At 36.1% G+C, this 13868-nt stretch overlaps 1 protein-coding gene across 2 annotated transcripts in view; it reads left to right on the plus strand.

The window, feature by feature from the left end:
- Nucleotides 1-13868, plus strand: part of LOC136858307 (centrosomal protein of 164 kDa) — a 208807-nt gene that overhangs the window by 147909 nt on the left and 47030 nt on the right. For both annotated transcript variants that reach the window (XM_067137748.2, XM_067137749.2), the window contains exon 10: nt 204-338. In XM_067137748.2, the coding sequence (XP_066993849.1) occupies nt 204-338 (135 nt within the window). The remainder of the gene's footprint in view (nt 1-203; nt 339-13868) is intronic.

The raw sequence follows: 13868 nt of genomic DNA on the forward strand, positions 1-13868 counted from the left end.
CAGCCCAGTTTTGAAGATATATTCATGCCAGAAGCAATTAAACTGACTTTATTCTTTCCTTATTCAAAGCCATCACTTGTTAACCAAAGCCACGACAGGAAGATTTTAAACTTGAGCTTGAAACAAAATATCCTTCAGACTCCTAAATGCATACATGCATTCACTCACTTTCACAAAATTGTGTTTTTCTGTTTTGTTTTTAGGGATGCAAAGATTGCTGCTCTGGAGAAGACTAGTCAGGAGACAGAGAAGCTTATTGCTGAAGCTCGTACTGAGAAGATCCGGCATATGGATGAGGTTCATGCAGCACAGAAGAAGGTAGCTGATCTCGAATCAAGGTATCCTTATTCAAATTATATAAAGGAAACCAGAAATATTATCATGATTATTTACATTGAGTTAATGTTTCAGTGGAACAGTGTGATTGCTGGTGTAAGCCTAGAAATTGTGTTTCAGTTACAGAACTGGCCAGTTCATTTCCAATTGTACCATATGTATATACATTAGTGTAAATTGTTGCAAAAAATAGTTTTTAAGAATAGCTCTAGTACAAGTTAATTTCCTAATAAGCTGAAAAAATGTACAGATGTTTCATGCCGTTCTCATTATCGGCATGATAAGAGTTGACACTCAGTATTATTTCCATTGGATGTGAACATGAATTGGACGTCACAATAGAACCTTAAGACATGAACGACTTATTCACTCCAAATTATGACCTTAACGTTCTTGTACTTCAGTGCAAATTTGTTATGTAAAAAATATTGATTTATGAATAATCCTAGTATAGCATCCACTCAGAGCTCTGACTTGAATTCATGGCTGATGATGCCTGCAATGACAGGCAAAACATGTACCATACTTAAACTTAATTTAATGACAGTGATATAGTTCTAAAGACTTTACTATTTTTGAATAGATGGTTTCAATAAATTAACACATTCATGCCCATCATCTGAGCGGTTATTTAAAGGGCTGGCCCAGCTATTCCAGCTGTTAATGGCAGAGCAAACAACAACGAATTCTTTTCACAATAAGTTCTAAACTAAACAAGATATGGAAACAAAATTTTGCACATACCACAATGAAGTCCTCTAGTATCTCTGTAGGGTGTGGTAGGTAATGTCACACTTTCCTGGGTGAATGGGAACACCACACTTTCCACAAAAATAGTGTGTTTCACTAATAATTTAATTTTTGAAGCACACTTTGCACCTTCTTCAGGGGAACTTGACTATATTTGATGGTGAAAACTTCAAGAGAATATGATCTTTTCTCTTCCTATCTAACCTAAATGATGGATCCTTGGCCGGTGCCCTTTTTGGCGGCAAAATCGCGGGACGTTGACTTGGAGCTGATGAAGTAGATGGAGCTGAGATTTTGGAGAGAGGTGACTGTACTTGTATGCCGGGTTCACTTCCCCCCCCCCCCCATTTGAGAATTGCCTGGTGTTCCTTTAGATATTTTGGTACACCCCTATTTGACTGTATTGTTCCACATACGGCAGTGTTCTGTTCCCGTAATAGTTCTGCGAGTCCAATGCTATTTGTAATAATTGTCCATATAGACTCTATACCCCTGGCCAAGATAATTTTCAAGCAGATGAAAAACTGTGCTTTGTAAATTCTCATCCCTTGCATCATTTATATTGTCCCTACACGCCATGGTTACACTTCAGAACGCGATCATACACATGCTTGTGCAATCACAAACCAACTACGCAGCTAGTTGTGCCAGCGCTAGGCTACATTCAGAAACAAAACAAAGAAAGTGCATTGGGAGGGAAAATCGCCGTGGCCATGTGGTTTCTGGTGAGTAGAAGCATTCGTAAGGGTATTACTTTCATCTTTCTTGCACATATTTGTGACCAAAATAGATCCCAGCTGCGTAGGAACGACTCCAGTTCAAGGTTGCGCTTATCCGGGCTAACTCAGATACGGTCCACAGCGGGGTCACGCGCTATAAGCAATAACTCGGATATGGGCGTGAATGTGTTAATTGTTTAACATTTAATAATTACTGACTTGTCAAACCAAGACATCCCAAAATGTAAATTACCTCAAATTTCTCTAGCGTCAACAACTAAATGGAAAATTTACTGGTAGATTGGAAGAATACTGGTGAAGCCACTTCAGAAAGTTCTTGACTGAGGAATAACCAATTCCAACCACCAGAACCATCAAACAAATCAACATTGCCAAAGTCAGACTGCTTTGAAAGTAATGCAGGAAAAGTTACTGGTCCATGCAACCTTGGGGCTTACCTGTGGTGCTCTTACAGACATGATGTAACTGCCTGGTCAACATTGCTATTCACCCAGATTGTTAATGAGAGATTAACACTACTAAGCAAGTGGCTGCGTGGTTTGCGTCGCGTAGTTATCAGCTTTGATTCGGGAGATAGTGGGTTCTAACCCCACTGTCGGCAGCCTTATAGAGGGTATTCCGTGGTTACCCATTTGCACATGAGGCAAGTGCTGGGGCTGTACTTTAATTAAGACTACATTCACTTCCTCCCACTCCCAGTCTTTTCCTATCCCATTGTTGCCATAAGACCTATCTTTGTCCCTCCTGCAGGAAATCAGCAGCTTTTGCCAACATTTCCTTTTCTCTTCTTGAACCACTTTGGAGCATTCCTTAAGCTCAAGTTGTGGGATTCCAGCAAGATATAGCAGATATTTTAGATGTGGGAGTCCAAATAGCCTGTATCGCTATTGACTTATCCAAGGCTTTTTGTAGGGTTGATCATGGAAGACTGCTGACAAAATGAGGGCTATTGGACTAAACAAATGAGTGCTTGAATGGGTGGCTAAATTTCTCCAAAACAAAACTCAGAGTTAGAGTAGGTGAAACACTATCTGATCCTGTAACTATTAGCAGGGGAGTCCCACAGGGCAGTATTATTGGAACTTTGTTTTATTCTGTATATAAATGATATGAGTAAAGAACTAGAATAACAGATAAGGCTTTATTCAGCTGCTGTTAGTTACACTGTTTAAAGTAGAAATTAAGTTAGTTCGACTCCTTGGCTGAATGATCAGCGTACTGTCCTTCAGTTCGGAGAGTCCCAGGTTTGATTCCTGGCTGAGATGGGGACTTGAATCACTTCTGATTAATTCTTCTGGCTCGGGGACTGGGTGTGTATGTCTGTCACAGCACTTTCTTCTTCATATTCAGACAACACACCACACTACCAACCACCATAGAAACATGCAATAATGATTACACCCTCCATGTAAGGTTTGCATCAGGAAGGGCATCCGGCTGTAAAACAGGACCAAATCCCCGTGCACTGCAGTTTGCACTCGCTGCCCTACAGATATGGGAAAAGTGTTAGAAGAAGAAGTACATAAGTTACAGGATTGCACAGTGTTGGGAGATGGATAGCAGACAATGGTATATGTGCTGTAAATACTTAGCGGTTGATATAAGGAAAGATCTTCATTGGAGAAATCACATAAACAAGGTTGTAAATAAAGGTTGCAGATTTGTTCATATGGTTATGAGAGTATTCAGGGGTTGTAGTAAGGATGTAAAGGAAAGGCCGTATAATTCTCTGGTAAGACCTCAATTAGAGTATGGTTCCATTGTATGGAATCCATGCCAGGACTACTTGATATGAGAACAGGAAACGATTCAGAACAAAGCAGCACGATTTGTTCTGGATGATTTCTGAGACAAAAGAGTAGTGGTATGAAAATGTTGCAAACTTTGGGCTGTGAGGACTTGGGAGTAAGGAGACAAGCTACTTGTCTAAGCAGGATGGTCCAAGCTGTCAGTGGAGGGATGGCCTGGAGTGACATTAGTACACAAATAAAGTTGAGTGGACCTTTTTAAGGTAGGAAAGATCCATAGTATGAAGATAAAATTGGAATTCAAGAGGACAAATTTGGGCAAGTATTCAATTATAGGAAATTAATAAGGGATTGGAATAATTTACCAAGGAAAATGTGGAATAATTTCCAATTTAAAGTCATTTAAGGAAAGGAATCTGCCACCTTGGTGACAGCCTCAAATGCAGATAGACGATTGATTGATTGATTGATTGATTGATTGATTGATTGATTGATTGATTGATTGATTGATTGATTGATTGATTGAATCTTGAAGCTCCTCTATTCTTGCATTCTGTTTCTCAGCAATATTTTTTTTCCTTCCTTCCTTCGTTCCTTCCTTTCTCTCACTTTTCAGATATTTTCCATAGGTAAACTTGTTTTTAATGTGTGCTTCTTTTATTTCCTTCTGTAATTTCCACACCCTGAGCTTTCTTATCTGTCATCTTTTATTTACTTTTTCCCATCTTTAACTCTGCTTCTACAACTCTGTGATCTCTTTCAAAATATTTACTTCGGAGGACTGTTACATCTACCAACGTTTTTATAGCAAGTTTTTTGACCAAAATGTAATCTGTGAGGGTTTTGATTTTGTCATCCCAGTTAGATCTTCTTATCTACTGACACTCTTCTTTTGCAACCATGTGTTGCCAGTAATCAAGTCATTTCTTCTACATAACTATGTCAGAATATCTTCTGCCTTATTTCTCTTCCCGTATCCAAATATTAAAAATATGCAACCAGATATGACCTAGAAAGCAATCAGATATGACCAGAAAAGATTAAAACATACCTGCCAACTCTTCCGATTTACCCGGAAATTTTCCATTTTTTTAACCCGTTTTCCGATTTATTTTTACTTCTTCCTATTTTTGACCAATATAATATCGAGTACAGTCAATATTCTTCCCCTAGTGTAAATTATTGTGTGTTTGTATAATTTACACAACCTCATTTTCAAGTGTATTTATTTGACAAGTGTATCGTCCGTCACCTTCCTGTATCGTATTTCCCACTCACTACAGCATCGTGTGTGTTTTACAGCTGGGAATTCGGGACATCAATCATCCTACAAGTGAGAGAGTCTAGCGTGCGCTAGCGACTCCGTTAATCGGGATGAAAGATTGAGTTTCTTGTTTGCGCGCTGTTAACATCATTTCTGTGCGTACTTTCATTGGAGTTGTAGGCCACATGAATTTTCTTGCAGTTCTGTGCTTTTTTCCCTGTTGAAGTCGTATGCTAATAATGCATGAGACATATTGATCTGTTTTGTACATAGTAGTTTCACGTATTTCAGTGCATTTGTGTTCATTCTTTGTTCATAATTTGAATGAGTTGAATGTATTTCAGAAAGCTGTGTCGGTGACAGTTTCTGGTATTTTCTCTTCATATTATGGCCACAAAACTAAACGTTATCTCCAAGTGTTGAGAAATACCTATAAAATTGAATTTCCTTTCGTGTTACAGTGTAATAAAGGAAACTCGTTTGCATTTTGTTCCAAGTTTGTTACATTTTTCTTGTAATCATTTTAATGTTTTCTTAGTTTAAGATTTTAAATTTAATGGTCAATTCGCCTTGTAACTGTAGGCCTTTTTTCATCGAGATTATGGCGCAATATATGCACTAAAATCCAAGAATCAAAAAATCTTCCTATTTTTGATTTCTGAAAGTTGGCAGGTATGTTAAAATATGACCTAACGATACAGGCTAATTCACATATAATATTTCATTATCATTACTGTGCACATGTGACATGGACCATTCTAAGGTAAAGTAGTTTTAAATCCTTTCCCTGCCTTGGTCATGTAAGAGGTGGCATGTAGAATGTTCTATCACCTGTCAGAAAGTTCTTTGTTCCACTTCACCGTCAGCAAGTTATGTACCCTAAAAAAGAAAGGAAAGAAAGAAATCTGTGATGTAATAATTGACTTGTGTCTAATCAGCAAATTATTTATAAAAATGGGAATAAAATATCAATACCTGGTATTAGTTTCCACTGTCAATGAAATTACACTGGATAATCACAGGCATTTTCATGGAAGCCTCTTCGGTTATTAGACAGAATGTTTTTATACCTGGAGAATCTCAACTAGACACCACATGATGTTATGGGAGCAAATTTGAATAAGGTTATTTCACCCAGGAAAAATTCTGATTTAGGATTCTCAAATTTTGCTCCTTGTCCACAAAGAATGTCACTTGTGAAGCGTAGAATAACCTACATTAGACAACAGCGCCCTTTCCGATTGTGCACTAATTGTATCAGCTACTTCACTTCTTGCTCATTGCAGATCGTCAGTTTGTTTTATAATTTCCAGTGTATTATGTCAGATAATTTACAATGGGATGGAACCACAACTTGGGGAGTACCAAAGAGGTTTTTGCCCATACAGAAGTTGCACAGACCAAATTCCCAGCCTGAAAGTAATAATGGAGTATTACAAATACAGAAATAAACAGCTGTTTATTTCATTCATAGATTTCAAGAAGGCTTATGATAGTATACACAGACCCACTCTTAAAAATCCTCAGATCATATGGCCTTCATCGTAAATTAACAAAAATTATTGAACTAACTTTAACCAACACAAATTCAAAGGTAAAGTTCAGGGGAGAATTGCCAAATGCTTTTACAATAAATACTGGTCTCAGACAAGGTGACAGATTATCCCCATTGCTCTTCAATGTGGCTCTAGATGACATCATGAAAATTTGGCAAAAAGAAAACCCACCTGAAATCAAAATTGGAGTAAAACCCTCAATATGAACAAACTGCCTAGGGTTTGCAGATGATTTAGCTCTTTTAGTCCTTGACATGGAAGAAGTCCATGCTCAGATCACCAGTCTCCAGAAAATTGCATTAAAAATAGGATTACAAATATCCTTTGAGAAAACTGAGATCATGCCAATTAAACCCCCTGACATAAGCGAAGTCATCATAAATGATCAAAAAAAAATTAACCATCGGGCGGGTTGGCCGTACGGTTTCGGCCGCGCAGCTCTGAGCTTGCATCTGGGAGATAGTGGGTTTGAACCCCACTGTTAGCAGCCCTGAAGATGGTTTTCTGTGGTTTCCCATTTTCACACCAGGCAAATGCTGGAGCTGTACCTTAATTAAGGCCACGGCCGCTTCATTCCCACTCCTAGGCCTTTCCTATCCCATCGTCGCCATAAGACCTATCTGTGTCGGTGCAACGTAAAGCAAATTATTTTTTCTAAAAATTAACCTAGTCTTACAATTGAAATACCTTGGAGAAATCATTATGCACAACTTAAACAAGAAAGCAACATGGATACATAGAACCTCCAAAATGAAAAGAAGCACAATTTTAACCTGATCAACTTATAACGAAAAATGCTTGTCAATAGACACTACGATCCGACACTACGAAATGGTACGACACTATGAAATGGTAACTTTGCCTGAAGCCACTTACACTTGTGAAACCTTTGGTCTAAATTAAAAATGAAAGGAGAACTGATCAGCTCCTTAAAACTGAAAGAAGAATTATTAGAACTTGCATAAATAAAAAGTACCAGGTTGAAGGAGTCTGGAGGATCCTTCCCATTGAAACTGTCTATCGAGAGATTGACCCACTTACCAACATGATGAAGAAGAAAAGAATCTCTTATTTTGGTCACATCTTACGATTATTTATTTATTTATTTATTTATTTATTTATTTATTTATTTATTTATTTATTTATTTATTTATTTATTTATTTATTTATTTATTTATTTATTTATTTATTTATTTATTTATTTATTTATTTATTTATTTATTTATTTATTTATTTATTTATTTATTTATTTATTTATTTATTTATTTATTTATTTATTTATTTATTTATTTATTTATTTATTTATTTATTTATTTATTTATTTATTTATTTATTTATTTATTTATTTATTTATTTATTTATTTATTTATTTATTTATTTATTTATTTATTTATTTATTTATTTATTTATTTATTTATTTATTTATTTATTTATTTATTTATTTATTTATTTATTTATTTATTTATTTATTTATTTATTTATTTATTTATTTATTTATTTATTTATTTATTTATTTATTTATTTATTTATTTATTTATTTATTTATTTATTTATTTATTTATTTATTTATTTATTTATTTATTTATTTATTTATTTATTTATTTATTTATTTATTTATTTATTTATTTATTTATTTATTTATTTATTTATTTATTTATTTATTTATTTATTTATTTATTTATTTATTTATTTATTTATTTATTTATTTATTTATTTATTTATTTATTTATTTATTTATTTATTTATTTATTTATTTATTTATTCAAAACAGTTTTTTCATCTTAATCCTTCTATTGTTGCTGGAAACCAAAAATGGAAGGGGGCGGCTCCCATTTTTAGTAGCAATGCTGAACATATCAGGGTTGAAAAGATTTCGGTATTTATATAAAAAGGATTATTAGAGAATGCAAATATTAAAATAATAGAGAAAAGTAGGGCAGCAGATGCTAGGGCTTGCACTAAGAAATATTTTAGGGAAGCTTCTGTTGATATTAGGTTTTTTGTGTCAGTTATTAGGGGGATAAAAGATAGGAGGTTAATTTCTAACCCTATTCAAACTCCCAATCAGGAAGTTGATGTAGTGGCAATGAGTGTACCTAAAATTAAAGTTGTAGTAAATAAAGTTTTAGCAGGAGTAGTGTAGATTAAAAAGGATGACAATCCTATTTACGGGGTATAAACCCATTTGATTTTCTTACATCCTATTCTTAATCTTCCTAGGAGGTATATTAGTTCTTTTTATCTACATCACTAGTTTGGCTTCCAATGAACTTTTTTATACTTCTATAAAGACTCTTGTCATTTCTTTATTATTCATAACATTAATTCTAATAATTTCGTCATTATTACATTTACATTTATATTACATAAATCACTTCAATATTCAACTTAATATTATTATAAAATCATATTACAATAAAATAACTTATAACATTATTCAACTGATGGCTAATTTAAAGCCTACACTTCTTTATAACTCTATAATAATTATAATTGCTCGGTCAAACATAAACTTTCATAATAAAATATGACAAAATCGTTGAAATATTGAGTACTGAGTGTGGGGAATATGGAGAAGGTCTTTGGTTCTGGTGGAGCGGGAAGGAACGTGAAGAGAGAAGAGAGAAACAAGATGTTCCGAGCGGTAATGTCCATTTAAGATCTCGTGGAGGAAACTCAGGTCAGCTACCTGTCGCCTGATGTGCAGCGGTGACACATTAATTGCCATTAATACCTGCTGCCTAGACAGATTTCTGAGCTTGGGGTTTCTGTTCCTTACAATTGCAGCAAAGAAGGACACTGCTCTAACTGCTTAGTATTGGAGGGGGCGGCTGTTGTCCAAATCGAAGAGCAGTAGTTTAAGAGAGGTTGTACGATCGTGAGGAAGAAGTGACGAAGAGCAATGGGGTCAGAAATTTCTGTGAACCGATAGAGAATGCCTAGTAATTTTATAGCCTTGGTTGTATATGTTTCTATATGGGTCTTAAATTGTAATTTTGTATCGAATATGACACCTAGTTAAAAATTAAATAATTGAAAAGGAGGTTCAACCTATTCAATACTTAAAAGAAAGAAATGCAGTAATCACATTCCTATTTAAATGGGACCGGTTTCAACCTTAGTCCAGGTCATCATCAGCCGTAAAAACATGTACAATGTTTATGAATATTGGAGGTCAGTTTCACACTCTGATAGGCACAAAGACACGACACCACATTCTGTCATGCACAAAGTCATAACACTATCAACTAATATACGAAGATCAAAAATATCTTGAAGTCGCAGACGAATAGATTTGTAGTAGAAAGCCGCCAGCTCCTGGTGATCAGCGCGGCACATTCAAGGTCATGCGCTGCGGTCGAACGCCAAAGTAGAGTGGAGAATGTTTTGAAGGTCCAGAATTTGATATAGATGTTGATTCCCATAGGGAATCTCAAATATTTGTCCTGAATTAGTAAATTTATAATACCAATATAAATGGTCCATTATTGGACATCATAAATTTTCCAGCTAACTCATTCTTGCCCAGCCTAGCACACGAGGGCGAAACGCTGGCAACCAGGAGTGAGTTAGCTGGAAAATTTATAATGTCCAATAACGGACCATTTATATTGGTATTATAAATTTACTCATTCGGAACAAATATTTCAGATTCCCTATGGGAATCAACATCTATATCATCTGATAGCCAGGCAGGCATCAATTTTTGATAATGGGACAAAGTGTCTCATTGTGCATTGGCACTGCCGGTGGCTACAATTAGCCTACGCAGTGGCCTCCACGGTATGCACTAGCCAGCGTCTTGGTAGGTGTGCTAGGTACCAACTGATGAGCCCAGCCTAGCACACGAGGGCGAAACGCTGGCAACCAGGAGTGAGTTAGCTGGAAAATTTATAATGTCCAATAACGGACCATTTATATTGGTATTAGGTAATATGATGTCAGTAGAGATTTACGTAGTGTTATGGTCATGTGGCTGCATTTTTGTGGATTGGGGATAAGTTTCCATGTATGGCACCAGTTCAAGAGGGCATTAAGTGAGGACTGTAGCAGAGCTGCATCTGCTGGATTCCTGATCTCCCTAAATATCTTGCAGTCGTCAGCAAAGAGTAGGGTATTCACTGTTTCGTTGAGTTCGGACTGCAGATCGTCCATAAACAAAGAAAACAGCAAGGTGCCAAGAGTACTGCCTTGTGGGACACCGGAGGTGACTGGTAACCATAAGGATGAAGTGCCTGATATTACCACTCTCTGCCAACGGTAGAAAACAGGATTTTACGACAACTAGTGATGAGAAATCTGGGAAAGAAGACAGGAGGGCATTGGATCAAAGGAATTCAAGAGGATCTCAGAACAGTTGCACTCGAAATTACAGATGCAGAGAACAAGAATAAAATTACCACCCTTCTTAAGAATCACAAATTTTCAACTGAAATGATGCACAGAAGGCCTATAGAGTTTTCAGACGAATTAAGAACACTGCGATCAGAAGGAATGAAGAAGTACTGGGCTGATAAGAAGAATCAAACAGTACAACCTTCAAAGAAAAAGTGTACATGGAAGACTCAAGTGGTCCAATGTGGCTAATAAAGTTAATAATAATAATAATGTCTAAGTGGAAGCCCTGCAGTTTCAAGATGAGTAATTGTTCTTAATATTGTGCTGAAATTTGATGTTATGCATTGCAAACTATGAACCGCATGGTCCGCACTGATGTATTATATAACTAAGTGAAGTAAACTAATGAATCCACCTAACCGATACAATATTTTTTTTTGCCTTAGCCAAGTTTACATATCAGTAGTACATGTTTCATTTAATATCTAAGCATCATCAGCTACAGCATGTTTAGGTGACATATTAAAGGTATCATGACTAATACCACCACCACCACCACCACCACCACCACCACCACCACCACCACAACCCGGTTACAAAACCATTTAGTATCTAAAGATCATTAGTTACAGCGTGTTTAGGTGACATAATTAAAACTAACATCAAGATTGCGACAGTAAATGTCCTGACACTGGCGGGAAAGGCAGAAGAACTGGTTGACTTCAAAAAAGAAAAAAGATATAGCCATGTGAGACAAGAAGAGGGGTATGGGAGAGAGTCCTCTGAAAAAAGGATACAGGCTGTATTACAGCAGAGGACCTGAGGCAAGAAATGGAGTGGCCATCATACTTAGAAAAGAAATCCAAGAATATGTGAAATGTACAAACTGTGTCAGTGATAGGATGATGATAATGAGACTCAGTTTGAAAATGACATGAAAGATCTATTTTAATTGTATGCCCCACAAACAGGTTGCCTAGATGAACATCTAGAGGACTTTTTAGAGGAAGTGGAGAGACAGATAGAAGATAAAAAAGTGCTATTGGTGGCAGATCTAAATGCACAAGTTGGAATGGAAAGACAAGGAAAGGAAGATGTTGTAGGGCCTTTTGGATATGGAAATATAAATCCAAAAGGCAAGTTGTTGGTGGATTTTTGCATGAGGAACCAAACGATTGTTAGAAACTCTTGGTTTAAGAAGAAAAACAGTCAGAAGATTACAAGGTATGGTTGGGGAGACAGACAAACAAAGACCATGATTGAGTATATAATCATAAAGAAAGAACACTGGAAGAATCTTTTAGATGTTACAGCCATGCCTGAAGAAGACTTCGGTGGAGGTCATAAAGTTGTGATAGGAAAATTGAAAGTGGGAAAGATTGAAAAACTCCCATTAAGAAGAGAGAAAAGAATTAAAGTATAGAAGTTCAAGGAGAAAAGCACACAAGAAAAATTTCAAAGGGAAATAATACCCTTGGTACCCAGGATGGAGATTGAAGATGAATGGAAAAGATATTAGGAAGCACTGGTTGGATGTGCAGAAAATATATGTGGTAGAACATCAGGAAATGTGAAAGACAAAGAGACACACTGATGGAATGATGGGGTAAAGATTAAAGTGAAAGAAAAGAAAATGACATGGAAAGCATGGAAAACATCTAAGATCGAAGAAAGTACAAGAAAATATGTGGAGGCAAAGAATTTGACCAAGAAAGTAGTGGAGGAAGAAAAGAGGAAAAGCTGGGCCTTATTCACACAGAAATTGAGAGATGATATGCAGGGCAGCAAGAAATTACTGTAAGGTATCTTAAGAAACAAAAAGAGAGATCAAGTAAACACCAGATTTGTGAAGGCTGAAGGTGGCATAATATTAAAAAAGCCATAAGCAATAGATGTAGAGAGTATTTTCAGAAGTTGCTGAACATGAGAACTAATGACATTCATTCAATGGACGATCAGGAAAGGCAATTAGTTGATGTAGAAATGGATGAAGAAATTACAATTAATGAAATTGAAATGGCAGTAAGCAAGACGAAGAATGGAAAAACTGCTGGAATAGATGAAATTTCAATGGAGATGAGAAAGGCAGCTGGAGCTGCAGGCCTGCAGGGGACATATCGAGTTCTCAGGATTGTCTGTGAGAATAAGGAGGTCCCGAGGATTGGCAAAAAGGAATAATCATCCCAATATTCAAGAAAGGTGATAAGAAAGTATTGAAGAACTACAGGGAAATTACTCTGATATCCCATGTTGCTAAGATAATGGAGAGGATACTGGAAAGTAGGACAAGGTTGAGGGTTGAAAATCAGATACAGGAAAATCAGTTTGGTTTCAGAAGTGGAAGGTCAACAATAGAGCCCATTTTCATTATGAGACAACTAATGGAAAAGCAATGGGAGTATGGGAATGATATGGTGATGACATTTCATTGACATTGGAAAGGCATATGTCAGTGTCCCCAGGACTAAAGTTTGGGACAGTCTGGTGCAAGAAGGAATTGGATAGGGATTAATAAAAATGATCATGGCAATGTATAAGGAATGTTGTAGTTGTGTGCAAACACAAATTGGCAGGACAAGTTGGTTCAAAATAATTAATGGGCTGAGATAGGGAAATGTTCTGTCGTCAATCCTGTTTACAGTAGTAATGGATGAGATCATGAGAACAGCAAAAGCAACGTATGGGGGAAGAGGAATGAACATCATGTTATTTGGAGATGATATTGTGATTTGGGGAGAAGAGGACATGAAGGTTCAAGAACAGTTGGATGTGGTGAGTGGGAAGATCGAAAAATGTGTATTGAAAATAAGTGTAGAAAAGAGTAACTCTTTGTTATGACTGGAGGGGAGAAAGAAGGGAAAGGTCAGATAAGACTTGCAGACAAGCCCCTGGAAACAAGACACGATAGTATAAGAAGACAGGAATAATTCTTTCTTTTTTCTCTGTAGATCTGACTGAGATAGCATGTTAACACGAGGACTATATTTTAAATAATATTTGTGTATGTTATCACAAGGTTTTTAGGTAATAAGTTTTTAATATATATATATTTTTTTGCTTTACCTCGCACCGACACAGATAGGTCTTATGGCGATGATGGGACAGGAAGGTGGGAAGGAAACATCCATGGCCTTAA

This window comes from Anabrus simplex, chromosome 1 (assembly GCF_040414725.1).
Source record: "Anabrus simplex isolate iqAnaSimp1 chromosome 1, ASM4041472v1, whole genome shotgun sequence".
Lineage (NCBI taxonomy): Eukaryota > Metazoa > Arthropoda > Insecta > Orthoptera > Tettigoniidae > Anabrus > Anabrus simplex.